We start from the raw sequence: 27,767 nt of genomic DNA on the forward strand, positions 1-27,767 counted from the left end.
TGCTTCATGATGGAGATGAAGGGAAATAACAGGTCAATGAAGAATATAGTTGGTGCAATAAAATGTTAAGAGTTTAACCCACATAAACACGCACACACACCTACAAGTAGTCACTGATAAAAGACTATCTCCTCATCTCAAAAGTGAAATAATACAAAACTCCTATGTGACACTAGTTAACTATACTATATGAAACAGATTCAAGGACATGCTACAAAATGGCTATCAGATCCATAAGATATGCATTTAGGAAGAAAAGCTGAAAGCGATAGACATACCCCAATTGGCTGACAGTAGGAAGAGAGAGCTGAAAACATTTGAAATAAAGTAAAGAATACAAAAGATTTGAAAAGCCTGACTTTCCACCCCTATGAACTGGCAGAACTGAGAAAAAAAAAAATACTAAAAACCTTTTTCTTTGCCAATTAGCAGAACAATCGAATGTTACACAAGGAGACAGTAATTGACACAACCACTGGAAATTTAAAAAAAAATCTTTGAGAGTAAATACAAAAAAAGGGACACAATAAGCCTAGCTCTGCTCCTGTAACTACAAATTGATACAAAAATAAATAATCTCTCACACTGTAATACTGTAGATACTAATGCCATAAATACTTTTGTTAATACTGTAATTTGTATGCATACAAGTGACTTTTACTATTTTATTAAATATTTCTTACATACTGAGTTCAAATTTTATATATGCATTTGTAGCTGGTTAACCAGTGATTAGCTAAAATAAGATATTAGTAAAAGTGATAAATATACTACAGTACAGTACAATTAAACTGCAGAAAGTATGAAAGTATTCTTTCATATCTTTATACCTGTTTAACTATGGTACTTTTCTATTAAAACATAGAAAAATATCAACATTACATTCAGTAGGTGTCAAACTCTGTACAGAGTTCCTTTAATATATATCATTCATTTTAGATGTATAGCCAACCTTCCAAAACCCAATATTTACAATCCTTGACATATTTCTTTGTGAAGGGGACAGGCAATTATTCATCTTTTTTCTGCCAAAGTATAATATACCAGAGCAGTTACAGGCAAACAATGTATCTGTGAAGAAAAATGAATTCGCAATGAGATATGAGAATCATGCAGTTGTCAGAAGTGGCAAAGTGGATGGGATTATCAGCAAAATGCTGTATGGAGGGCTGTACAAGTCGGAAATTTTTAAGTTAAAATTTTAAATTACATATTATGGATGATAAAAGTAAACCTGACCACTAAAAATATAACAGATAATGATATTTATACGGAATATGAAGATTTCTTACTCTTGTCACTGTGCAACATTATGTCCCTTTAATTAAATTTTTGGCTTAATAATCTTGCATTATCAATTTATCATGAAGTAAGAAATTTTTCATTTTGGAGCCCTTATATAATACAGACCAATTGGATTTATGTAAGGTTCTAGAATTCATTTTATAAACCCAATAGAGCAATGACTGCTACATAATTGTCATAATCTTATCTATATTTGTGCTGTTCAAAACTATTTGTGATTGACAGCCAACTTTTATACACACAAAGAAAAAGTGTTGAGTAGTTTTATAAAAACAGTTAAAAAAAAATCAAAAGTGGAGATGTTAAGGGATGAGTTAATGTACTGTTCAATATGTAGAATTCTGAAATAACCATAAATTTCATGAAATCAAAGCATTCTTTGAAAGAAATAAATAACTTTAGTGATAATTGTAATTTTCATAATGAAACCAAAATACTTGAGACAAACTCTGTACTATATTCCAAAGAAAAAAGAAATTATGCATTTAACAAATGTAAAAACTGAGCTCTGAGTGGTGAATTAATGACTAAACCATTACTAAATGTGTTCTTTCTTAACTCAACCCATTGTCGCACTGTGACTAATGAACTTTCAGATTGAAAACTTGACTGTTTTTTCAACCACCTTGCTGCTAGATGCATCACTTTTTTTTTTTTTTAATTTGCCTATTTGTAGTTAAATATTGAATATATTTTTTATAGGTTCTATAACCTAACCTAATATAAAGAAAATAACATTTCCTGTAAATTTATGAAAATTGACATTGGGCACTAATGTTTTGGATTTCAGATCTTTTATTGCACCTCTGTACTAGTAATGATTATATTGTACAGTATAAAATACACCCATAATCTTTCTACCATGTGCAAAAATAGTGGTAAGGCTTTTCTAATTGTACTGAGAATCATATAATGATATTACAGTGACAGCACAGAGAATTCAGATTCATTACATGGCTTTATATTAAGAAACTGAACATAAGATACTATAGAAATGTTATAAAATCGATTAAAAGTACAGTATTTCACCAAAGCCAAAAAATAAAAAAAAATATGTAGCTCTACAAAGTTGCTGCCATTATCCTTTAAACCTCGTGTACACTTCCTGGAATGAAGTGCTCTTGAACATTAGCAATGAATTCATGGCCCACAAGTGTATATTTGTAGTGTCTAGTGTACTGAATATATGTACTCTTCTGTACCACAGCATTTGATATATTTTAAATCACTGATGGATGAAAGCAAATAAAACATGAGATCCATAAGTTAAACTGACTGCAAAGAAACAAATATTCATGAAATACTAGTTATAATAGCCTAGCATGAGTGTGAATCAAAGCAGACTGTGATAGCTACCCCTTGATGGGAAGGGTACTGTGATGCTGATGAAGGCTTCTTATTCAAAGGAATTGAAACTACTGACCTGATTACCTCCTATTCCTATTTCTCAAGTTTTCTTGTAAGATTGCATAAGGGTGCTAATGAGCCATATTGCACTATTAGTCTGCAAAACCATCTATCTTCTCACCTGTAGATGAGTACTTAAGAGTTGTTGCAGGCTTGTTGCCCTCTCTGTAGTGTGTAGGCTTTACGTGTGGTGCTGTGTGGCATCATTGTGTGTTTAACACTTCCCTCGTTTTATGTGGTTTTGCTTTGTAGGAATTAACCTATATGTGAATACCCAATTTCCACCAGTACTGTAATTTGCTGTTTGTGCTATACAAGCATTCTTATGCAATTGCCTGAGCCAGAACTGCTTGATTTTTTAACACTATATCTTTTAAATATCACTAAAACTGGTTTGTATTGACATTATAAGAAAGAATGACTAGGAAGAAAATAGATTTGGGCATGGGAAATCATTAGAATATTCTGAATGAAATCCCATGGTTAGTTTTCAATTTAAGTGTCTTTGTGCCAAGTTAAAGATGGGTTACACTGGCACAGTTGAGACTAGGTGTGAAGGGAAGGAGGAAATAGTAGAAGAAAGATGGATGTTTGTATGGTTATAATGCATGCACCTCAATCCAGATGAGGATAAGCTGGTTGGTTGTTGGTTGAAAAGGAGGAGGATTATAACTAAAATTTTCATTTTAATATATTTCTCATCGGCCTTTTGAACAATTGCATTTAAATTTCTTATATGGCCATTTGGTGCCTATCGTGTACACTTACAGTTTTTTAGTCAAAATATCTGTACTGCATATAGATTACGACCGAATTTTGAATGTCATTTTTTCACACTTGTTTTTTCATAAAATTCAATACTTTTTGTTATCTGATCATTTGGGGCATATGTGGTAAGCTTATACATGTATATATATATATTTTTTTGGAAACATTAGTCATAAGAATTTGAAATGAATAATATGGCTTACAGATTATACTCAGCATGCAATATGTGACTTCATTGTATGGACTAGGAACACGTCTATCACAAAGTGACAATGATGATGATGATAATGATAACAATAGCTTCCCACCAAGAAATGAAACTGGGGAAATTTTTACTCAAATGAAATTATAAAAGCTTTTTAAAATAAAATTACTACTGATTTTACTGAAATTATGGGAAGGAAACACTTTTTCCTGATGTTGAAGAAAAAGATTAATAGTATAGCACTTAAAAATAAAGTCTAACACCAGTGATTATCAGATCAATGGATCCAAGGCAAATAGATTGTTTAGAGCACTATATATGTCTGTGTTCATATTCTGTATTATGAATTTAGTTTCATTATTTCACAAGTGAATTAGCACCACTGTGAGAATCTAAAACTTATGATAAAGTACTTAAAATTATGGGACTTCATACCAGAGATGGCACTCATAACAATTCATAAGCTATGTCATTTAAATAATACATCTACATAACAATTATTACAGAATTAAGTCTACAACTCCAGAAGAATTAGTCACAATACTGTGGCTGCAACAATTCACAACCAAACCATAATCTGGTGATGGAACTTCATATGAAGCTTTGTTGGGATCTGGACACTGTCAACGTCATGACACTCACCAAGGACAAACTGACAGTCATTTGAAGTTTCATCTCTAAATGTGGGTTAGTTGTTAATCCATTCAGTCTGTTGTTAGAGATAAACTAAAACTGTTGCAATATGCAACATAAAATGAATCACTTGCAGTATAATTCCTAGGCTTCTATGTACATAACGAAAATAATAATACTGGTAACCTATCAATAACCTTAATTCTGTTTGTGTACATTACAATATACTGAACTGAGCATACTTCCTGCAGCATAATTTTGAAGATTTTATAAATAAGTCATATATAATTTCTTGTACTTTTACACAGAAAACATGCAGTGTGGACAAATATCAATAAACTTTAACCCTTAAACGGTCCAAACGTATATATACGTTCTCTCATGTAGCACCCCAAATTTTTTGAGAAAAAAAAAATAGTTTTTTTTAATAGGAAAAAAGAGCATATGGTACCCAGGCGTCCCCAATTTTTTTTCATATGGCACACAGTGAGTGCGCACACCCATTCTCTCGTGTCTAGGCGACTCAGGCTTATCGTGCCAATGTTGAATGAATTACAAAGGAAACGTATATATACGTTTGGGGCGCTTCGCGAGAGAATGTATATACGTATACGTTTGGACCATTTAAGAGTTAATAAATGTTATGCAGTTACTAATTTTCTATATATGATTAATTAGCAAAGAAAGAAATTGAAATATATTGTACATAATAAACAAGCAGTGAATTGTGTACGTATTATATTAATAAACATTTCTGTTATACTGTACAATTACATTTGTGACAAAATTGATATTCAACATCATTTTCATTACTCCAAATATTTTATGGAAGTCCTTAAGTTTAATACAGTATATACTGAACTAATAGTTACTTTATAAGTTACTGTTGTAACAATCATCTGAAATATAATTAACAACTGCAAATTTATTAAAGTCTATTGTTAAATACTACGCCATATAAGAAAATGGTATTTTAACTTGGTGATAGAAATAAAAAAAAGTTTAATTTTATGAAAATACCAATGGTACACTTAATTAATCTCCAGATTTCACAGTGAGTACATTATTTGCCGTGTGTGTGTGTGTGTATGCACATGCGGGTGCTCGCTTATATGTGGCTGCAGAGGTCGCTGCTTGGTCCGCTCCCAGCTCCAAGAGCCAGGTGTGGGCATAGGTGTGAGTATAGGAGTAGATGTGAATATGGGAGTAGCTGTAGCTATACAGCCATGCCCCGCCCTACGTTATTAACTGGTTCCAAGAGCCATGACATAACCCAGTTTTTGATGTAAACCAGACATAATCCTTTAAAAATGCCTTAAAATAATGAAACACTGTAAAACTAGCATAAATAACTCGGGAAACAATGTGCAAAAAAATTTTGTTATTTACATTGTGGTCTGCCCTAAGTATGATGAAAAACACCTTACAATTAGTGTGAAAAACATGCTTTTAATCATATTTAACTTGTCTTCCATTGAAACCACATTAGGACCCATGGCTAACACTGACAAAGTAAAGGAATAATCACAAAAATTACAGCGAAAGGCAAAACAAACACATGGTTGCAGCATGGGCAAAAATACATATTGCATTGCCCTTGTTTTGAATGAGAACCACATGCAACACTGCCATGGACATCTGTTTACAATTTTTCGATGTAAATATTTGATTGTATATGTATACATTTTTTATGTTTTTAATGTGTTTTATTGTATTTAAAGTTGGTTTTTAGCTTTTTTTATCTTTTATTGTAAATTTCTGTTATAAATCAATTTTTCCTCAAAAATATATTTAATTATGTCTTTTTATTATGACATAGGTGACATTGCTGAGTGACATAAAGTTAGACATAATGATGTTCGCTGAACTGAAATTTACTCTAGAAAAGGGGCGTAAAGGCAAATTTGACATAAGCCAAAGTGACGTAAAGCGGGGTATGACTGTACTTGTGCATGTGTATGTAGTTCAAAAAATCACACTATCCCAACTTATTCTAGCTCAGTCTTAGATTAAATTTTGGTTAGGCTTAGAAATGTAAACCTTCTTGTCTGCATCAACTCTGTTCTAATGAACTTATCCATGATGGCTTGTTTACTGAACGCAGTCATGTTATCTGTAGATAATATAAATAATGGAAGAATCCTTCTTCCATAAGCCATGCATATCATAAGAGGTGAATAAAATGCTAGGAGTGAGGGACTAGTAGCCCCTTCTCCTGTATAAATTACTAAATGTAAAAAGAACTTTCTGAAGCATTTCTTCTTTTTCGGATCACTGCCTCGGTGGGAGACAGCCAACGTGGTAAAATAAATAAATAATATATATATATATATATATATATATATATATATATATATATATAAAATGTATAAATTCAAGGATTATGTGGAGTAAAATAAAGACTGGATGTGAAAAGTGGGTTATAATAAGCGTGTATGCACCTGGAGAAGAGAGAAGTGTAGAGGAGAGAGAGAGATTTTGGGAAATGTTGAGTGAATGCGTGGGGAGTTTTGAATCAAGTGTGTGAGTAATGGTGGTTGGGGATTTCAATGCTAAAGTGGATAAAAATGTTATGGAGGGAGTAGTAGGTAAATTTGGGGTGCCAGGGGTAAATGTAAATGGGGAGCCTTTAATTGAGCTATGTGTAGAAAGAAATTTGGTAATAAGTAATACATATTTTATGAAAAAGAGGATAAATAAATATACAAGGTATGATGTAGCACGTAATGAAAGTAGTTTGTTAGATTATGTATTGGTGGATAAAAGGTTGATGGGTAGGCTCCAGGATGTACATGTTTATAGAGGGGCAACTGATATATCGGATCATTATTTAGTTGTAGCTACAGTTAGAGTAAGAGGTAGATGGGAAAAGAGGAAGGTGGCAACAACAAGTAAGAGGGAGGTGAAAGTGTATAAACTAAGGGAGGAGGAAGTTCGGGCGAGATATAAGTGACTACTGGCAGAAAGGTGGGCTAGTGCAAAGATGAGTAGTGGGGGGGTTGAAGAGGGTTGGAATAGTTTTAAAAATGCAGTATTAGAATGTGGGGCAGAAGTTTGTGGTTATAGGAGGGTGGGGGCAGGAGGAAAGAGGAGTGATTGGTGGAATGATGAAGTAAAGGGTGTGATAAAAGAGAAAAAGGTAGCTTATGAGAGGTTTTTACAAAGCAGAAGTGTTATAAGAAGAGCAGAGTATATGGAGAGTAAAAGAAAGGTGAAGAGAGTGGTGAGAGAGTGCAAAAGGAGAGCAGATGAAAGAGTGGGAGAGGCACTGTCAAGAAATTTTAATGAAAATAAGAAAAAATTTTGGAGTGAGTTAAACAAGTTAAGAAAGCCTAGGGAAAGTATGAATTTGTCAGTTAAAAACAGAGTAGGGGAGTTAGTAGATGGGGAGAGGGAGGTATTAGGTAGACGGCGAGAATATTTTGAGGAACTTTTAAATGTTGAGGAAGAAAGGGAGGCGGTAATTTCATGCACTGGCCAGGGAGGTATACCATCTTTTAGGAGTGAAGAAGAGCAGAATGTAAGTGTGGTGGAGGTACGCGAGGCATTACGTAGAATGAAAGGGGGTAAAGCAGCTGGAACTGATGGGATCATGACAGAAATGTTAAAAGCAGGGGGGGATATAGTGTTGGAGTGGTTGGTACTTTTGTTTAATAAATGTATGAAAGAGGGGAAGGTACCTAGGGATTGGCGGAGAGCATGTATAGTCCCTTTATATAAAGGGAAAGGGGACAAAAGAGATTGTAAAAATTATAGAGGAATAAGTTTACTGAGTATACCAGGAAAAGTATACGGTAGGGTTATAATTGAAAGAATTAGAGGTAAGACAGAATGTAGAATTGCGGATGAGCAAGGAGGCTTCAGAGTGGGTAGGGGATGTGTAGATCAAGTGTTTACATTGAAGCATATATGTGAACAGTATTTAGATAAAGGTAGGGAAGTTTTTATTGCATTTATGGATTTAGAAAAGGCATATGATACAGTGGATAGAGGAGCAATGTGGAAGATGTTGCAAGTATATGGAATAGGTGGTAAGTTATTAAATGCTGTAAAGAGTTTTTATGAGGATAGTGAGGCTCAGGTTAGGGTGTGTAGAAGAGAGGGAGAATACTTCCCGGTAAAAGTAGGTCTTAGACAGGGATGTGTAATGTCACAATGGTTGTTTAATATATTTATAGATGGGGTTGTAAAAGAAGTAAATGCTAGGGTGTTCGGGAGAGGGGTGGGATTAAATTATGGGAAATCAAATTCAAAATGGGAATTGACACAGTTACTTTTTGCTGATGATACTGTGCTTATGGGAGATTCTAAAGAAAAATTGCAAAGGTTAGTGGATGAGTTTGGGAATGTGTGTAAAGGTAGAAAGTTGAAAGTGAACATAGAAAAGAGTAAGGTGATGAGGGTATCAAATGATTTAGATAAAGAAAAATTGGAAATCAAATTGGGGAGGAGGAGTATGGAAGAAGTGAATGTTTTCAGATACCTGGGAGTTGACGTGTCGGCGGATGGATTTATGAAGGATGAGGTTAATCATAGAATTGATGAGGGAAAAAAGGTGAGTGGTGCATTGAGGTATATGTGGAGTCAAAAAACGTTATCTATGGAGGCAAAGAAGGGAATGTATGAAAGTATAGTAGTACCAACACTCTTATATGGATGTGAAGCTTGGGTGGTAAATGCAGCAGCGAGGAGACGGAGGCAGTGGAGATGTTCTGTCTAAGGGCAATGTGTGGTGTAAATATTATGCAGAAAATTCGGAGTGTGGAAATTAGGAGAAGGTGTGGAGTTAATAAAAGCATGAGTCAGAGGGCAGAAGAGGGGTTGTTGAGGTGGTTTGGTCATTTAGAGAGAATGGATCAAAGTAGAATGACATGGAAAGCATATAAATCTATAGGGGAAGGAAAGAGGGGTAGGGGTCGTCCTCGAAAGGGTTGGAAAGAGGGGGTAAAGGAGGTTTTGTGGGCGAGGGGCTTGGACTTCCAGCAAGCGTGCATGAGCGTGTTAGATAGGAGTGAATGGAGACGAATGATACTTGGGACCTGACGATCTGTTGGAGTGTGAGCAGGGTAATATTTAGTGAAGGGATTCAGGGAAACCGGTTATTTTCATATAGTCGGACTTGAGTCCTGGAAATGGGAAGTACAATGCCTGCACTTTAAAGGAGGGGTTTGGGATATTGGCAGTTTGGAGGGATATGTTGTGTATCTTTATACGTATATGCTTCTAAACTGTTGTATTCTGAGCACCTCTGCCAAAGCAGTGATAATGTGTGAGTGTGGTGAAAGTGTTGAATGATGATGAAAGTATTTTCTTTTTGGGGATTTTTTCTTTTTTGGGTCACCCTGCCTCGGTGGGAGACGTCCGACTTGATGAAAAAAAAAAAAAAAATATATATATATATATATATATATATATATATATATATATATATATATATATATATAAATTTGGTAGGGTGTGCAAAAGAAGAAAATTAAAAGTGAATACAGGAAAGAGTAAGGTTATGAGGATAACAAAAATATTAGGTGATGAAAGATTGGATATCAGATTGGAGGGAGAGAGTATGGAGGAGGTGAATGTATTCAGATATTTGGGAGTGGACGTGTCAGCGGATGGGTCTATGAAGGATGAGGTGAATCATAGAATTGATGAGGGGAAAAGGGTGAGTGGTGCACTTAGGAGTCTGTGGAGACAAAGAACTTTGCCCTTGGAGGCAAAGAGGGAAATGTATGAGAGTATAGTTTTAACAACACTCTTATATGGGTGTGAAGCATGGGTGATGAATGTTGCAGCGAGGAGAAGGCTGGAGGCAGTGGAGATGTCATGTCTGAGGGCAATGTGTGGTGTGAATATAATGCAGAGAATTCGTAGTTTGGAAGTTAGGAAGAGGTGCGGGATTACCAAAACTGTTGTCCAGAGGGCTGAGGAAGGGTTGTTGAGGTGGTTCGGACATGTAGAGAGAATGGAGCGAAACAGAATGACTTCAAGAGTGTATCAGTCTGTACTGGAAGGAAGGCGGGGTAGGGGTCGGCCTAGGAAAGGTTGGAGGGAGGGGGTAAGGGAGGTTTTGTGTGCGAGGGGCTTGGACTTCCAGCAGGCGTGCGTGAGCGTGCTTGATAGGAGTGAATGGAGACGAATGGTTTTTAATACTTGACGTGCTGTTGGAGTGTGAGCAAAGTAACATTTATGAAGGGGTTCAGGGAAACCGGCAGGCCGGACTTGAGTCCTGGAGATGGGAAGTACAGTGCCTGCACTCTGAAGGAGGGGTGTTAATGTTGCAGTTTAAAAACTGTAGTGTAAAGCACCCTTCTGGCAAGACAGTGATGGAGTGAATGATTGTGAAAGTTTTTCTTTTTCGGGCCACCCTGCCTTGGTGGGAATCGGCCAGTGTGTTAATAAATAAAAAATATATTATATATATATAGTATATAGTATATATTTATATATATTTCCTTCTAGGCAGTAGGTTGGTAGACAGCAACCGCCCAGGGAGGTACTACCGTCCTGCCAAGTGAGTGTAAAACGGAAGCCTGTAATTGTTTTACATGATGGTAGGATTGCTGGTGTCTTTTTTTCTGTCTCATACACATGCAAGATTTCAGGTACGTCTTGCTGCTTCTACTTACACTTAGATCACATTACACGTACATGTAGAAGCATATATATAAACACCCCTCAAGGTTTTCTTCTATTTTCGTTCTAGTTCTTGTTTATTTCCTCTTACCTCCATGGGGAAATGGAACAGAATTCTTCCTCCGTAAGCCATGCGTGTTGTAAGAGGTGACTAAAATGCCGGGAGCAAGGGGCTAGTAACCCCTTCTCCTGTATATATTACTAAATGTAAAAGGAGAAACTTTCGTTTTTCCTTTTGGGGCACCCCGCCTCGGTGGGATACAGCCAGTGTGTTGAAAGAAGAAATATATATTTCCAACACATTGGTTGTCTCCCACTAAGGCAGGGTGACCCAAAAAAGAAAGAAACAGTTCCACCATCATTCAACACTTTCTCCATCATTTACACATAATCACTGTCTTTGCAAAAGCACTCCCATACTACAGTTCAGATGTCACTCCAAATAGCCAATATCCCAAACCCCTCCTTTAAAGTGTAGGCATTGTACTTCCCACCTCCAGGGCTCAATTCCAACTAACCAGACTTGAGTCCTCACACTTCAATAGCTCGTCGAGTCCCAAAAATCATTCGTCTCCATTCACTCCTGTCTAACATATTCACACAACCTTTTTTTACCCTCCTCCCTCCATCCTTTTCTAGGATGACCCCTACCCCTCCTCCCCTCTGCTATAGATTTATACACCCTCCAAGTCATCCTATTTTGCTCCATCCTCTCTAAATGACTAAACCACCTCAACAACCCTTCAACATGTATATAAAATCTCTCTCTCTCTATATATATAATCACACACATACATATATACATATACAGATGCTGATCAACTTACAATGGGTTTATGTTCTGATGAACTTATCATAAATCGAATATGAATATATGCTAATTAAATAAATAAATAAATTACTGTCAATGAATAAGTAAATAAACAGATAATTACTCTAAACACCAGTTTACCTGGAGTTTACCTGGAGAGAGTTTCGGAGGTCAACGCCTCCGTGGCCCGGTCTGTGACCAGGCCTCCTGGTGGATCAGAGCCTGATCAACCAGGCTGTTACTGTTGGCTGCACGCAAACCAACATACGAGCCACAGCCCAGCTGGTCAGGAACCGACTTTAGGTGCTTGTCCAGTGCCAGCTTGAAGACTGCCAGGGGTCTGTTGGTAATCCCCCTTATGTATGCCGGGAGGCAGTTGAACAGTCTCGGGCCCCTGACACTTATTGTATGGTCTCTTAACGTGCTAGTGACACCCCTGCTTTTCATTGGGGGGATGTTGCATCGTCTGCCAAGTCTTTTGCTTTCGTAGTGAGTGATTTTCGTGCGCAAGTTCGGTACTAGTCCCTCTAGGATTTTCCAGGTGTATATAATCATGTATCTCTCCCGCCTGCATTCCAGGGAATACAGGTTCAGGAACCTCAAGTGCTCCCAGTAATTGAGGTGTTTTATCTCTGTTATGCGCGCCGTGAAGGTTCTCTGTACATTTTCTAGGTCAGCAATTTCACCTGCCTTGAAAGGTGCTGTTAGTGTGCAGCAATATTCCAGCCTAGATAGAACAAGTGACCTGAAGAGAGTCATCATGGGCTTGGCTACCTTCATGCTGGGTAATTATCTAAACTTTCATCTCCAAAGTGCAAGTTGAACCATCGTAAGTCAAGGAGCACCTGTACATATTAATCTTTTTTTTAACACGACAGCCCTCTCCTGCTAAGGCAGGGCGATTAAAAAAGAAAATACGTTCAATTAATCACCATCTTTCTTGAGGTGTGTTAACATCACAATCGGATTACCCCTCTGACTGCTACATCCATCACCCCCCAGGACTCTAAGGCCAGCTAACCAGTTTTCCTGAATCCTTCATAAAAGTTACCTTGCTCACACTCCAACAGCATGTCCATTACAATCCACTTGTTTCTATTAATCCCTATTTCACATACTCACAAGCCTGCTGGATGATCTAGCCACTAAAACTCAGTCTCTTGTACCCCCATCCCTTCAACCATTCTTGTGGTGATCCCTTTTCCCTTCTATCTTCCACCCCAGATTTGTACATCCTCTTTGTCAACCTATCCCTGCCCATCCTTTCTACATGCCAAACCACCTCAACATTATAGAAGTTGGTAGGGAAAGATAATGCTCAAACAGCTCTAGGGAGAAACTTGCACCTTTTTTTCTGAAATATGTTTACTCTCTTCTCTGAGAATGTATGTTCTTTGTTAAAATTTAAATTCAATATTTAAGATTTTATGTACAATAGTTATGGGTTAATTTTTTGATCCTCTCAAAGTACTATGTCATATTTTATAGTATTTACATACTATATTTTTTCACTGTTTGTCCATGAATGACGAGTTGAAAATCTAAGTCAAGGTGTTGAGCTAGAATGAGATGCGATAGGCTGTGTGAAATAATTTTGATATAGAGAAGCAAGCTTTCTTATTAAACTGTAACACACTCGTACTATAATAATGTACTTGATTCTCATTTCACTACAACTGAAATTGTAAGTTTAAATAATCCTACATAAATTAAATCAATATTCAACCCTGAAACAAAACTCTCATTGCTTACAATATTTTAAAAGAAACTCCATTCATACCACATGAAAGATTTCAATTAATACACAAAAACTGATTTTTCCAAATGGCATCTTTCAGCATGTATCTCAAAGTACAGGAAATTAAAAAGAAAGTAAAAATATAAAACCACAGCAAAACATTAAAATAATGTTCTGTAGTCAAATACGTATTGATACAGTATATGAATTCAATACCTCTTATTTCTGAAGGATCCATGAATATACAAGTTCAGATAATTAGAGCACAGCTACTAAATGAACTGAGAGTCAATGAAGAACCTATCAGCCAAGCAAAACAAAATTACAAATAAACTAGGATTTCTAAGCAGACTAGGTTTGTAATACAGTATGGACTGGTTACACTACACATGATCATCAGAATTTCTGATCTCTGGTAGTTGTGTCTTTTGTGCCAAGGCATTGCACACAAACAACATCTGGTCCAGCTTCTTGTCAAGGAGCACCAGCTGTGAAGTGAATCTTCATTAGGAAAAAGAGGCACTGATTTAAAAGCAACATAATTTATAAGCATATCAAAGAACACAAAAGTAAACATCTTGTACTGCACGAATAATGAAATTATAGTATTAGTAAACAAGGCTACCAGCCGAGAAGGAAATAACTGTAACAGTATTCCAATTATCCTCTGATGAATCAAATGTTTATTTTAGTACTGAAAAAATTATATATCATCAGTTCTGACACATTCCCATACCCAGTACGTATTCTGCTTGGCATGTGATCTAACCACTGGCCTCTTTGCCTTGCAAGAAACCTGGTAGGTTTATGTGGGAAGTGAGGAAAAGCAGGGCATGTGCACCTATGCAACATTTGGGTATCGTTATCCTGGAAAAATTTCCAGAATAAAGACAAAATATTGCAAGTGTCTCATTTATCAACTTTGTCATTTTCTAAACCATATACAGTAGAACCCCCATATCCACAGATTCGGTTTCCATGGTTTCAGTTAACCATGGTTTATCGTGGCCCAAAAATAACCCCTAAATTTGCTTAATGATGGCCCCAGAATGCAAAAGTAGCAATGGTGGCAGTTCTTCAAAGCCTAAGAGAAACCATGAGTGCTTCTCATCAGTGAAAAATTGCTAATTCTAAAACTTATTGGGCTTAATTTATCAATTAAACTATCATAGGTATGAGTGGTGTGTTGAGGTATCTGTGGAGACAAAAAATGTTATCCATGGAGGCAAAGAAGGGAATGTATGAGAGTATAGTGGTACCAACACTCTTACATAGGTGTGAAGCATGGGTTGTAAATGCTGCAGCGAGGTGGTGGCTGGAGGCAGTGGAGATGTCCTGTGTCTAAGGGCAATGTGTGGTGTAAATGCTGTGCAGAGAATTTGTAGTCTGGAAATTAGGAGGAGGTGTGGAGTTGCTAAAAGTATTAATCAGAGGGATGAAGAGGGGCTGTTGAGGTGGTTTGGTCATTTAGACACACTGGAACAAAGTAGAATGACTTGGAGAGTGTAAAAATCTGTAGGGAAAGGAAGGCGGGGTAGAGGTCATCCGCGAAAAGGATGAGGGCGAGAGGCTCGGACTTCCAGCAAGGGTTCATGAGCATGTTAGATAGGAGTGAATGGAGACGAACGGTTTTTGGTACCTGATGAGCTGTTGGAGTGTGAACAGGGTAATATTTTGTGAAGGGATTCAGGGAAACTGGTTAGCCAGATTTGAGTCCTGGAAATGGGAAGTACAATACCTGCACTTCAAAGGAGCAGTTTGAGATATTGGCAGTTTGAAGGGACATCTAAACTGTCGTATCTGAGCTCTGCAAAGACAGTGATTATGTACGAGTGATGGTGTAAGTGTTGAATGATGATGAAAGGTTTTTCTTTCCTTTTGGGTTAACCTGCCTTGGTGGGAAATGACATATGTGTTAAAAAAAAGAGAAATGTACGCAAATACAAAATTTATATATAATGTTTGCTACTGTCTGAAATTTTTGGTATCCACGGTAGTTTTGGAACATATCCCTTGCAGATATGGGGGACTACTGTATTCACATGTGCGTCTAGTTTTTTCAGCCACCATTTCTTTAAGAACTCTCCTCATCCAGTGTTGCCCATTGCCTGCCCATACATTAACTCAAATTTGTCTACACTCAAGCTGTTCAAAACTTCTACTTTTTGTACTGCATTTTTAAACTGATTCTGCATGCAGTCCATTATTGTCTATTTAATATCATAAATAAACACATCAATCTCACTGACAGAACTACATGTGTGAGAAAGTAAGAAAAGCCTTGTAACCCAGAAAATAGTGGAAGTGCTAGCAGACTTGTAATTAAATAAGAGGTGCAAATGATCCAGATATTGGAAAGACAAGGAGCAATGCTTCTGTCAAATGTGTGGTACTATACAGTATTGAGAAATCAATTCTGTATAATATACAGTGGACCCCCGCATAACGATTACCTCCGAAAGCGACCAATTATGTAAGTGTATTTATGTAAGTGCGTTTGTACGTGTATGTTTGGGGGTCTGAAATGGACTAATCTACTTCACAATATTCCTTATGGGAATAAATTCGGTCAGTACTGGCACCTGAACATACTTATGGAGTGAAAAAATATCGTTAACCGGGGGTCCACTGTATATTAACAAAAAGATAAGAAATATCTTACCAATAAGTGTCAAGGCCATTGCTACTTGGACACTGATAGTTCTTATATAAATGGTTTTGCAAGTGGTGCTGGGAAAGTAATTCTCTCTGTAGCAATAATATGATAGAAAAGAAAATTATCCAGGACATGAATTGTGAAGGAAACAATGAACACACTCATGGGTAACTTTCTTTCATGGAGGTTCTTTGACGGGGTGAAAGATCTTGAGCCAAGGAATGAGATCTCTGCTTTCTCAAAATGATTCCAAATGACCCTTCTCCCTCCTTGGGAATCATAAATGACAATATTTTCCTTTGTAAAATTCTACTCCTTACTCCTTTCACTGTCTAGACCTATGTTTCTGACACCACTGTCACTCGCATTTATCTATGTTTGAGCTTGGATCACTCAGATAAGCTGTAAATTTTAGCCTATGAGAGAATGGGTCTGTGCAGTGAGTGTGCATGGAATATAAAATCCTGGTCCATGCAGTGCATGATGGGAAAAGCAAACCTCTGACCTTGTGTTAGGTTTAAAATAACGACTTTAAAGGTGTTTTCTAGGATGGTTTTTACTGGATGTTTCTTGGTATCATTTGATAGAATGGACGACCTACAACTGAAATAGATATGATGTTGGTTAGTTTTAGGGCCAGTTTATTTTTATTTTATTTTTTTTTTCCTTTTGCTGGGTCCTTGGACACTGATGTTCAGGGAAATGATCATACAGATTTAGCTGCTCAGTACACTACGTACACTCTCTCAATTTTAACAAATGACCCCTTTTTCAGACTATTTTTCCTAATAATCTTTCGGCTTAAAATCTGCTGCCAACAGCACTGGTTTAGGTTGCAGTAAAACAATTTTCTTCCATCAAGCAGCAATTCAGTTCAAGGCTATTTTTTCAAAGCTATCTTGTATAGGAAATTATGCTTGCATGATTGCAAATTGAACACATGCCTCTCATACAGATACTACATATCCAATGCCTCTGCAAGGACTGCCAGGTCACACTGTCAGTTCATCTAATCTTAATAAGGAATGTCCTGTCTACCAGACAGTATGCAGAATTCACTTTTGACATCTGCTATATCCAGATGCCCTCTAACAGCAGTCTTCACTAGAAGTCCCACCTTTAAAGAAGATTCACTCTGCCTTTCTAATGGCCACTACTGCACCAACTATTACTTTTTTGCTCTTTTACTAACCCCTAACTCCTTCCACCCTCCCCCCCATGCACACACATACAAAGAGCCTAGAAAGTGATGTAGTGGAGGCAGGAACCATACATAGTTTTAAGACGAGGTTTGATAAAGCTCATGGAGCAGGGAGAGAGAGAGGACTCGGTAGCAATCAGTGAAAAGGTAGGGCCAAGAGCTATGACTCGACCCCTGCAACCACAAACAGGTGAGTACAATTAGGCCAGTACACACACACACACCATACACATACACCACACACACCACGCACACACCACAGGAGGGTTAGGGAAGACATGATAACGACGTGCAAAATACTGCGTGGAATAGACAAGGTGGACAGAGATAGGATGTTCCAGAGAGGGGGGACAGAAACAAGGGGTCACAATTGGAAGCTGAAGACCCAGATGAGTTAAAGGGATGTTAGGAAGTATTTCTTCAGTCAGAGTAGTCAGGAAGTGGAATAGCCCAGCAAGTGAGGTGGTGAAGGCAGGAACCATACATAGCTTTAAGATGAGGTATGACAAAGCTCATGGAGCAGCGAGAGAGAGAGAGAGAGGACCTAGTAGCACTTAGTGAAGAGACAGGGCCAGAGCTGAGTCTTGACCCCTGCAACCACAATTAGGTGAGTACACACACCACACACACACATACCACACACATACACACACACATACCACACACACACACACATACCACACACACACACAGCCTTCAGGAATCTCAACAGAGTCATTTACAGGCCCTTTATATAACATAATATTAGGCCCATCTGTGAGTATGCAGTACCAATATGGTACCTGTACCTGAAAAAGCATGTTAAGAAAGTGGGAAATATGCAGCAAGGCTTGTTCCTGAGCAATGGGGCATGAGCTAAGGAGAGGCTAACGGAACCGGACTGAACACTGGAGGACAGAATGACATACAAAATACTAAGGGAAATTGATAAGGTTGACAGGAATAGGCTGTCTGAAAGATGAGAAAAGGGGAACTCTGAGACACCACTGGAAGTTTGTCACAGATAAGCCACAGAAATGTTAGGAAGTATTTCTTTAGTTTCAAGAGTGGTTGGGAGGTGAAATGATCTTGGTGAGGAAGTGGTGGAGGCAGGCTCCATACATAGTTTTAAGAGCAGATATGATAGGGCCCACAAGGCTAAGAGGGAGTGAATTTGAAGAGTAGCAAGTTAAAGGCAGAGCCAGGCTCTGAGACTTGACCCCTGAAACCACAAATAGGCAAGTACACCTGCTACTACTGCAGTGTTGTGTAACTCACGAAGATTTGGGTCTTGCACTTCAATATAACATTTCTGGGTGGCTTTACAGACTTGGGAAATGCCATGATATTCATAAGGCTAAAGTCACAGTGAAAAAAAGGCAAGTGCAGACTAGAATGGCATAGGCAACTGTTTTGATGAATTTATTGTACTGGTTTAGAAACTTAATTTAACTTCTGACCAAATACCAGTAAATAATATTGATGAGACACAATTAGACTGGAGATTGCACATTATTCTTTTACTTACCAATGAGAGAAAATAGTGATGGATGTGAAAAAATGAAAGAAGTCTAAAAATGCTTTACTACTGTAAGCTCTGGTTACCATTATCTACATAGTCATTAAATGGCAAAAATATAAATGCTTATAAAAATGCCAGAAGCGGCAGCGGCAGCAACAGCAGCGACCTCCAAGCTCCGTACTTTTCTCCAACTATCAGAGCCACCAATGCTCCTATGATGACCTAGTTACAAGCAAAACTGCACTACCCAACGTAGCACCCAGAATGACCAAAGATTACCAACAGTGAAACCTACAAATCGAAAATAATAGAGATCAAAGGAAGACTGCCCTCAAACCCAAAACAACACCCCGCTGCCAGCCGAACAACGTAACCCTAAGCTTTGTATAACTACAACTTCTTAACTACAACAATTCCTGTAGTATTATGAGGCACAATCTCAGAGGAAACAGCACCAAGGCCAGCAAGAAAACACCGAAAAATCAAGTATTCAACAAGTGTAGCCAGGAGGACGCCGGCCCAGCAACCACCCCTCTCACCACCGCTCGAGGCAACACCACAACAACAACAACAAACATGGCTGCCCCCAGCCCATCCACCCCTCACTTCCCCGGATTCAACCTACCAAGTAGTCTCTCAGGTATGACCAACGATCTAGATGCCCTAAAGTCATGCATCTCCACCTTAGTTATTGAAAATATTAATCTTCGAGAGACGCTAACAAAACAAGACACCAGGATGACGTAACTCGAGAACAAAATCCTCAGACTTGAACAAAAGTTATCAACACCAGGAATGACTAACTATGGTAAAACCATCCAAACAGTCATAGATAGCCATACAGAACAAATAAAATCTCTTAATACAAAGGTTGAAGAAGCAGTAAAAGAATGGAAGAACAACTTAGATAACCAGTTCAGTGACTACTTTGCTCTCCAAGAAGATAAAACTGAGCAAGATAAACTATCGGACGCAGTAATAGTTAACAGTCCACTTTTTCCCAGTGATATGAACCAAATGAACAGTAAAGAAATTACTCTCCAGATCGTAAAGGACCAAACAAAAGTTACAGTACCAGAGTCAGAAATAAAGGAAGCCAGGTTACTAGGATCCCATGGTAGAAAAAGTGTTATGCTTAGATTCCACTCACATGACAGGAAAAAAGACTTAATAATTGCATATATTAAAGTAAAGAAAGAGGTATACATAAACAAGTGTCTTACCAAAAAACGTCAGAACCTCCTGTATAGAGTCAGAAAACTTAAGCGGGAGAATAATGACACAATACACCAATGCTTCACACGGGATGGGAAAATTCTAGTTAGGAAAACAAATGTAGGTCAACTGTACACAATCACGAATGAGAATGATCTATCACGATTTCTCAGGGATACTAATCTTAGAGAATAACTAAACGATGTCCAACCTAAAAGCCTACGTAGTGTAGTGTATGTTTTGCTCCATTATTGTTCAAATTTCTTAGTACAATCTCTTAGTAATTAAATAATCAACTACCTCATTATGTGATTTTCCTGGAACAATAGTCTCATTGTGCCTATCCCTAAGCCCCATCAGCCTGATACATTTAGGCCGATCTCCTTAACTAGTTGTCTTTGTAAAACTTTTGAAAGAATGATGCTTAACAGACTGTACTACAGAATCAGACATCAACTTTCCCCCTACCTCTATGGGTTCATGAAAGGTAAAAGTGTGCAGAACTGTATTTCCACCTTTCTCACTGCACACACCTCTACTAGTTTTACCACTTTTCTTGATCTAAAATCTGCATTTGATATTGCGAACAGAACCGTTATACTACATGAACTAGCCAAAATGAATATTGGTGGTAGCTTACCAAGGCTTCAGAAGTGATTCTAAAGAAATGTCTTTAGGTACACCGCAGGGAGGAGTTCTTAGTCCCATGCTATTTAATATTCTGATTAATGCTCTCCTAAATGCTCTACCTGCCTCACCTAAACATATAGCTATAAGCTATGCTGATATCATGATCCATACAACAGGGCATAAGAAGATGAATACCATTCTTAATGAAGTTCAAGCAATTTGTAATCGACTAGGCCTCATAATATCTTCCTCTAAAACTAAGATATTAACAAGCAAACGACATCCCTCACCCATCTATTTGCAGGGTGAAATCATTAGCTACGTTAAAACTTACAGATATCTTGGTGTAGATGTACCCTTTAACAAATCCACTATACCACAACTAAACAAGAAATGTAAAGCTAGGCTAAATGCTCTCAAAGCTGTTGCTGGCTACAATCCCAACTATGGTGCAAATGTGAGAATCGTGAGAATGATGTACATAGCCTATGTTAGGTCCTTAATTGATTATGCTGCTCCCATGTTGATATTAGCTAGAGAAAGTTCTCTTCGACCCTTGGAGTTAATGCAAAATGAAGCTCTCAGGATTATTCTTGGCTGTCCCAGATCTACAAAAGTTCTTAACATGAGGAAGGAGCTTGGTATTTCTAGTATCAGTGATAGGATTGTTGAAATTAACACTGTACTCGGTATTAGAATGTTGAGAAACGAACCAGACACTGTCACAGTGAATCTTACCAAGTGTCTAGAGGTAAATACACACAGATCTAAATGGATTGTGAAAACGTGCAATTGCATTAAGTTTTATAACCTGCATGAACTGTATCACTGTAGGCAACAAGAGCATTTCACCCCTCCATGGAAGATGTGCTCATTTAATATCACATACCTACAAGTCCCTCCCAAGAAGCTCATTGCTAGTAATCCCTTCCTTAAATCTCTTGTTAGAGCAACTGCTCAAGAAGAAATTTCTCACCTAGCTGGTAGTAACAAGTTATCACAAGTTATATACACTGATGGATCTAAACAGGAGTCTTCTGGCAGGGCTGCATCTGCTCTTGTTGCCACCTCCCTAGTTAAGAACGATAATAAATTTGTTGAGTTAGGCATAAGAATTAACAACTGGGCGTCTACACTGCAAACTGAATTGTTTGCAATCCTAATGGCGCTAAAGCTAACCTATGACACTGAGCTTGACTCTATCATCATTACTGATTCTATGTCATCATTGAAGGCTCTTGGCTCATATAATGACTTGAACAACATGCTCATTGGGGAAGCCAGGTATAGATACTCAAAAATTAGGGACAAAGGAATTAATGTACAATTGCTATGGATCCCATCACACATTGGATTACTCCTTTATGATAAAGTTGATATGTTAGCCAAGAAGAGTATCGAGAAGGAGAATGTAGAATATAACTTTGGTATAACTGTGTCTAGCATTAGGAATAATATTAGGAGAGAAGTAAATAATGAAAATGATTGTTATAGGAATGCAGTTAGAAGCCTGAGTAGATCTATAACCCACTATGATAACATGAACATAGATAAGTATGTTTATGGAGCAACTTGCAATGTGAACAGACTGACTGATGTTGTAGTGGCCAGCCTTAGGCTTGGTTACAAGTACTTCTGGCAGTTTGGGAGACACACAGATGATGATCAAACTAAATGTAAATTATGTGATCAGGCATATGGTCACTCTCTTGAACACTATGTGCTTAATTGTCCACTTATTGAGGAATACAGAGACAGACAGTATAATAACCTATGTGACATGTCAAGATATCTTATTAATGAAAATAAGATACCAGATATACTAAGCAAATTTCCTAAATTTGTTTGTAACAGATAAGTGAACTATAGATATGTAGATATAAATCCATATGTATTCCTGTTAACCCTTTGGGGCCTAGTTCCTAGGCCTTTTGTGTATCCATATGCTCTCGCGCTACCGTCCACAGGATGGATATGGGGTGCACAATAAACTAGCCACTTCAGTGGCAAAATCTAAATCTAATCTTATACTCTTGATCTTGTTAACAACCTATATCAGACCCTAGTGCAATTGCAAGTACCATTTTAATTTGTATTTTTATATTATAAGTTTATACCTAGTTGTACTTAGCTCATTCTAGCTCAATACTTAGACAACACCTAAACTAACTATATCTAGTTGTAATTTAGCTCATTCTAGCTCAATACTTAGACAACACCTAAACTAACTATACCTAGTTGTAATTTAGCTCATTCTAGCTCAATACAGAGACAACACTTAATTCATTATATTAGACCTTAGTGCAATTACAAGAGTGAGTCTGGTGCCACTTGTAATTTTTTTTTGTTTTTTATAGTATTAGTTTATACCTAGTTGTACTTTAGCTCATTCTAGCACAACACATTGACAATATCAATTTCATTATGTTTATTAGTGACTATACTCTATATGACCAAAGTGCTTTAGCGGTATACTTATCCAAACCTCCCACCACTACAGAAATCAGTATTAGAACTCAACACATAATACAGGATATAAACAACCACTATTTAAACCTAAAAGATGAATGATCACGTTGACCCTGATCTAAACCTCCATAATCTAACACACAATCAAAAGTTATTGGAAAGTAACTGCCTTTATTACACAGCATCACAAGCCAGCACTATCCTGAACACTGCTCAAAGTCTATCAGTTCTTAACTACAACATCAGGTCCTTAAGCAAACACTATGATGACCTCCTGGTACTCCTTGTGTCACTAAAGACACCCTTCTCCTGCATTATTCTTACTGAGACCTGGCTTAAGCAGGACACAATTGATATCTACCCACTACCAGGATACACAGCAATCCACAACTGCAAACCATACCAAGTTGGGGGTGGTACTGCAATCTATTACTCTAACCAACTATCTTGTATTAGCACTAATTGCTTTAGTGATGAATATGGGGAATACATTTTTGCTAATTTTACTGTAAAAAAAACTCAAAACGCCTATAACAATCGGTGCCATATACCGGATACCCCACACGAACATCCCAAACTTCAGTGAGAATCTAAAGTCACTAATAACAAACAGACAAATGAACAAGCACCACCTTCTCTTAGCTGGAGACTTCAATATCAACTTTGGCCTACCAGATGATCAGACTAACTAATTTCATCAACAATATGAATAACACACTCCTCATACCAACAATAACTAAACCAACCAGGCTGACTGAGACAAGTGAACCATAATAGACCACATATGGACCAATATACTAGCCCCCCTTAAATCAGGGATAATCACAGACAGCACTACTGACCACTACCCAACCTTCCTCTTAACAAACATTAGTAAGCCACCACTCGAATACAACAAAGTTTCATTTAGACTCCATGACAAGGCCTCAATAATGAATTTCACAGCAGGCCTAGAGACTGTTGACTGGCCTACAGAATTCTCTAATGCCAATGGTACTGACGATTGGACAGACATTTTTCTTAACAAAATACTTAGACTATACAACAAACATTGTCCTATAAAAACGAAACAGATCACGAATAAACGGCTTGGTTGCCCATGGCTAACCAGCACCATTCTGAAATCCATTGATAAGAAACACCAATATGAAAAGCAATATAGACAGGGCTTAATGCACAAAGATATTTTTAAACAATATTCAACAGTTCTCACCAAATTAATAAAGAAAGCCAAACAACTGTACTACTCCAGCAGATTCACTGACACAAGAGGAGATATAAAAAAGACCTGGAAAACACTTTCCCAGATTCTGGGGACCCACAAACTGAAAAAAAACAAGAATATTGTTCTAACTAAACCTCATGAAACACCACTGCATCCCACTTATACAGCTAACAAGATAAACGACTTCTTCTCAAACATAGGATCTAATCTCGCCAGTAAAATCCCACGTACCAATGCCCGTGCCGGGGGACTACCTAGATGGGAATTTCCCAAATTCCTTCTATCTTGTACCAACTGAGCCCACACTTAAAAATAACTCGGGGAATCTGTCTCATGTCCCACCATTATTGTACAAGTGAGCGGCCCATGTCCTTTCGCATGCTATTACATTACTTTTTAACAAGTCACTAGAAACTAGCACTTTCCCGACACTACTCAAGACAGCAAGGGTTACACCAATACATAAAGGTGGTGACCCTACAGACGTAAACAACTATAGGCCATTATCAAACTTACCACTGCTATCCAAAATCTTCGAGAAACTCGTGCACAGGAGACTATATATTCATTTATAATGTCACAAAACATACTCAACCCCTGCCTATTTGGATTCAGGAAAAATAAAAGCACTAATGATGCAATTATAAAAATGCTAGACCTGCTTTACACAGCATTGGAAAATAAGGAATATCCGCTAGGAATTTTTAGTGACCTAAGAAAAGCGTTTGACTCGGTAGACTACGGCATCCTACTCCACAAACTTGACCACTATGGTATAAGAGGCCATGATCTTGCATATTTTACATCCTACCTTTCTGATAGGTATCAGTATGTCACCCTTAAAGACACAGCCTCATCAATACGGCCACTTGATACCGGAGTTCCGCAGGGAAGTGTCCTTGGACCCCTGCTCTTCCTCATTTACATCAATGATCTTCCAAACATATCCCAACACCTGAAACACATTCTCTTTGCTGATGACACGACTTATGTCATCTCCCACCCTAATCTTGTCACCCTCAACACCATTGTTAACGAGGAGCTGCTCAAAATATCGACTTGGATGACAGCCAATAAACTTACACTTAACACTGGCAAAACCTACTATATTATGTTTGGTAGCAGAGCAGGTGTTGCGCAACTTAACATTAAGATCGACAACACTCTAATTGCCAGACATAATGAGGGCAAATTCCTTGGCCTATACCTCGACAACAACCTAAATTTCAGCACCCATATCCAACACATAACAAAAAAAGTATCCAAAACGGTGGGGATCCTCTCCAAGATACGATACTACGTGCGGCAAACTGCACTTCTCACACTATACCATTCACTTATATATCTATACCTCACCTATGCTATCTGTGCTTGGGGTTCAACTGCAGCAACACACTTAAAGCCAATAATAACCCAACAAAAAGCCACAGTAAGAATAATCACTAAATCCCATCCCTGGCAACACACCCCCCCACTCTTCATAGATTTAAACTTACTCCCTGTTCAGAACATCCACACTTACTACTGTGCAATCTATATCTACAGGACCTTAAATTCCAATATTAACCTTGACCTAAAATGCTTTCTTGATAGTTGTGACAGGATCCACAGGCATAACACCAGACACAAACATCTCTATGACATTCCCCGTGTTCGACTAAACCTTTACAAAAATTCAATGTATTTCAAAGGACCCAAAATCTGGAACACCCTACCTGAAAACTCTAGAACTGCAGACACATTCATCACTTTCAAAACTACAGTTAGAAAACATCTTATCTCCCTGATCCACCCTGACAACTAACTACATGATAACCACCTGGTGGTTCACAATTACACTCACCCACTGACTATAAACCCAGAAATACTAATCTTAATCTTAAAATAATAAATCTTAACTAGTCATAAGTTTGCCTATAATACTCCAATATAGACACTTTGTATTGTGCCAAAACAAAAGCATTCACATTGCTAAACTCACAAATTATGATGTAGTCACTTAGCCTTAATACCATAATCTGTAAGGATTTAATGTTAAGAATTAATCTAAGTCTGCTCGAAATGTCTAGCCATGCTAGGTGTCCTAGTGGCCCCCTCTGTAATTAGTATTTTATAACATGTAAACCACACAATACCCAAAACCTGTAAACCCCACATTGTAACCCTTGTAGAGAATAAACTTGAATTGAATTCTCTGTAAAATTAACACATATGGAGCATTACTGTTTACTACATATATGATGCTCCTTAATATGCTAATTAAGAGCTGAGGTCAGAGTTGCAATTTGGACAATTATTTTGCCAAATGTTGATTTTATATTTGATTATGGTAAAAAATCTTGAGTAAGACTATTGCAGTTAAAACATCTAAACATAACAGCAAAATTAAACTGAAGATTATAGGTACATTCCTCTGTATTGCAATGCAACCTTAAGAATTGGGAGGGGTTAAGGGCTTTGCATTCAAGGAATTCGAACTTCCCTTCCATTTACCAAGTTCTCTATGATGCCATGGGATTAATTAGTTCCCATGGATATAATACAATACAGTAATAATATACAGAAATGCAAATTATAAGGTCAACATAAGGCAATTAACATGAAGATCAGTTTATATTAAAATTTAGATATGAACTTTAAAAGTTACCTGTTGTTCAACTCTATAAAGTCTTGCACCAATGGTCATGGGTTTTACATTGCCAGATTTATCTATGCCAGTCAAATAGCTTCCAGGCTTGCCCAACGTCTGATCAAGCCGACGCTGAAGTTCCTGTTGAAAAAATAGCTTGTGATGATTTTTTTTTTATTAACTTGTCTGCCATTTCCCACCAAGGCTGGATGACCCAAAAAGAAAGAAAAAAAAACTTTCATCATCATTCAACACTTTCACCATCATTCATACATAATCACTTTGCAGGGGTGCTCAGATACAACAGCTTAGACGTCCCTTCAAATTGCCGATATCCCAAACCTTTAAAGTGCAGGCATTGGGCTTAACATTTCCAGGACTCAAGTCTGGCTAACAGGTTTTCCTGAATTCCTTCACAAAATATTACCCTGCTCACACTCCAACAGCCCATCAGGACCCAAACACCATTCGTCTCCATTCACTCCTTTATAATGCGCTCACACACACTTGCTGGAAGTCCAAGCCCCTTGCCCACAAAACCCCTTTTACCCCCTCCCTCCAACCTTTTTGGGGACGACCCCTACCCGCCTTCCTTTGTACCTAAATGAAAAAGTTCACATATGCATACATAGACTAATTACAGTGCAATACAATGTTATTTCTTTATGCCATATGAACAATGTATAGTTTACAAGTAATAAAATAATGGTAGGCACAAAAGGAAGCCACTAATGATGCAAT

General features: G+C 37.6%; 1 protein-coding gene across 1 annotated transcript in view; it reads right to left on the reverse strand.

The window, feature by feature from the left end:
• Positions 1-12,072: 12,072 nt before the first annotated feature.
• Positions 12,073-27,767, reverse strand: part of LOC128689368 (potassium voltage-gated channel subfamily KQT member 1-like) — a 773,858-nt gene continuing 758,163 nt past the window's right edge. Inside the window, exons 14-15 of the mRNA XM_070086168.1 lie at positions 27,045-27,167; positions 12,073-13,988 (exon numbers count right to left, since the gene is read on the reverse strand). Of these exons, the coding sequence (XP_069942269.1) occupies positions 13,884-13,988; positions 27,045-27,167 (228 nt within the window). The 3' untranslated portion in view covers positions 12,073-13,883. The remainder of the gene's footprint in view (positions 13,989-27,044; positions 27,168-27,767) is intronic.

Source organism: Cherax quadricarinatus, chromosome 18 (genome assembly GCF_038502225.1).
Source record: "Cherax quadricarinatus isolate ZL_2023a chromosome 18, ASM3850222v1, whole genome shotgun sequence".
NCBI classification, from domain to species: domain Eukaryota; kingdom Metazoa; phylum Arthropoda; class Malacostraca; order Decapoda; family Parastacidae; genus Cherax; species Cherax quadricarinatus.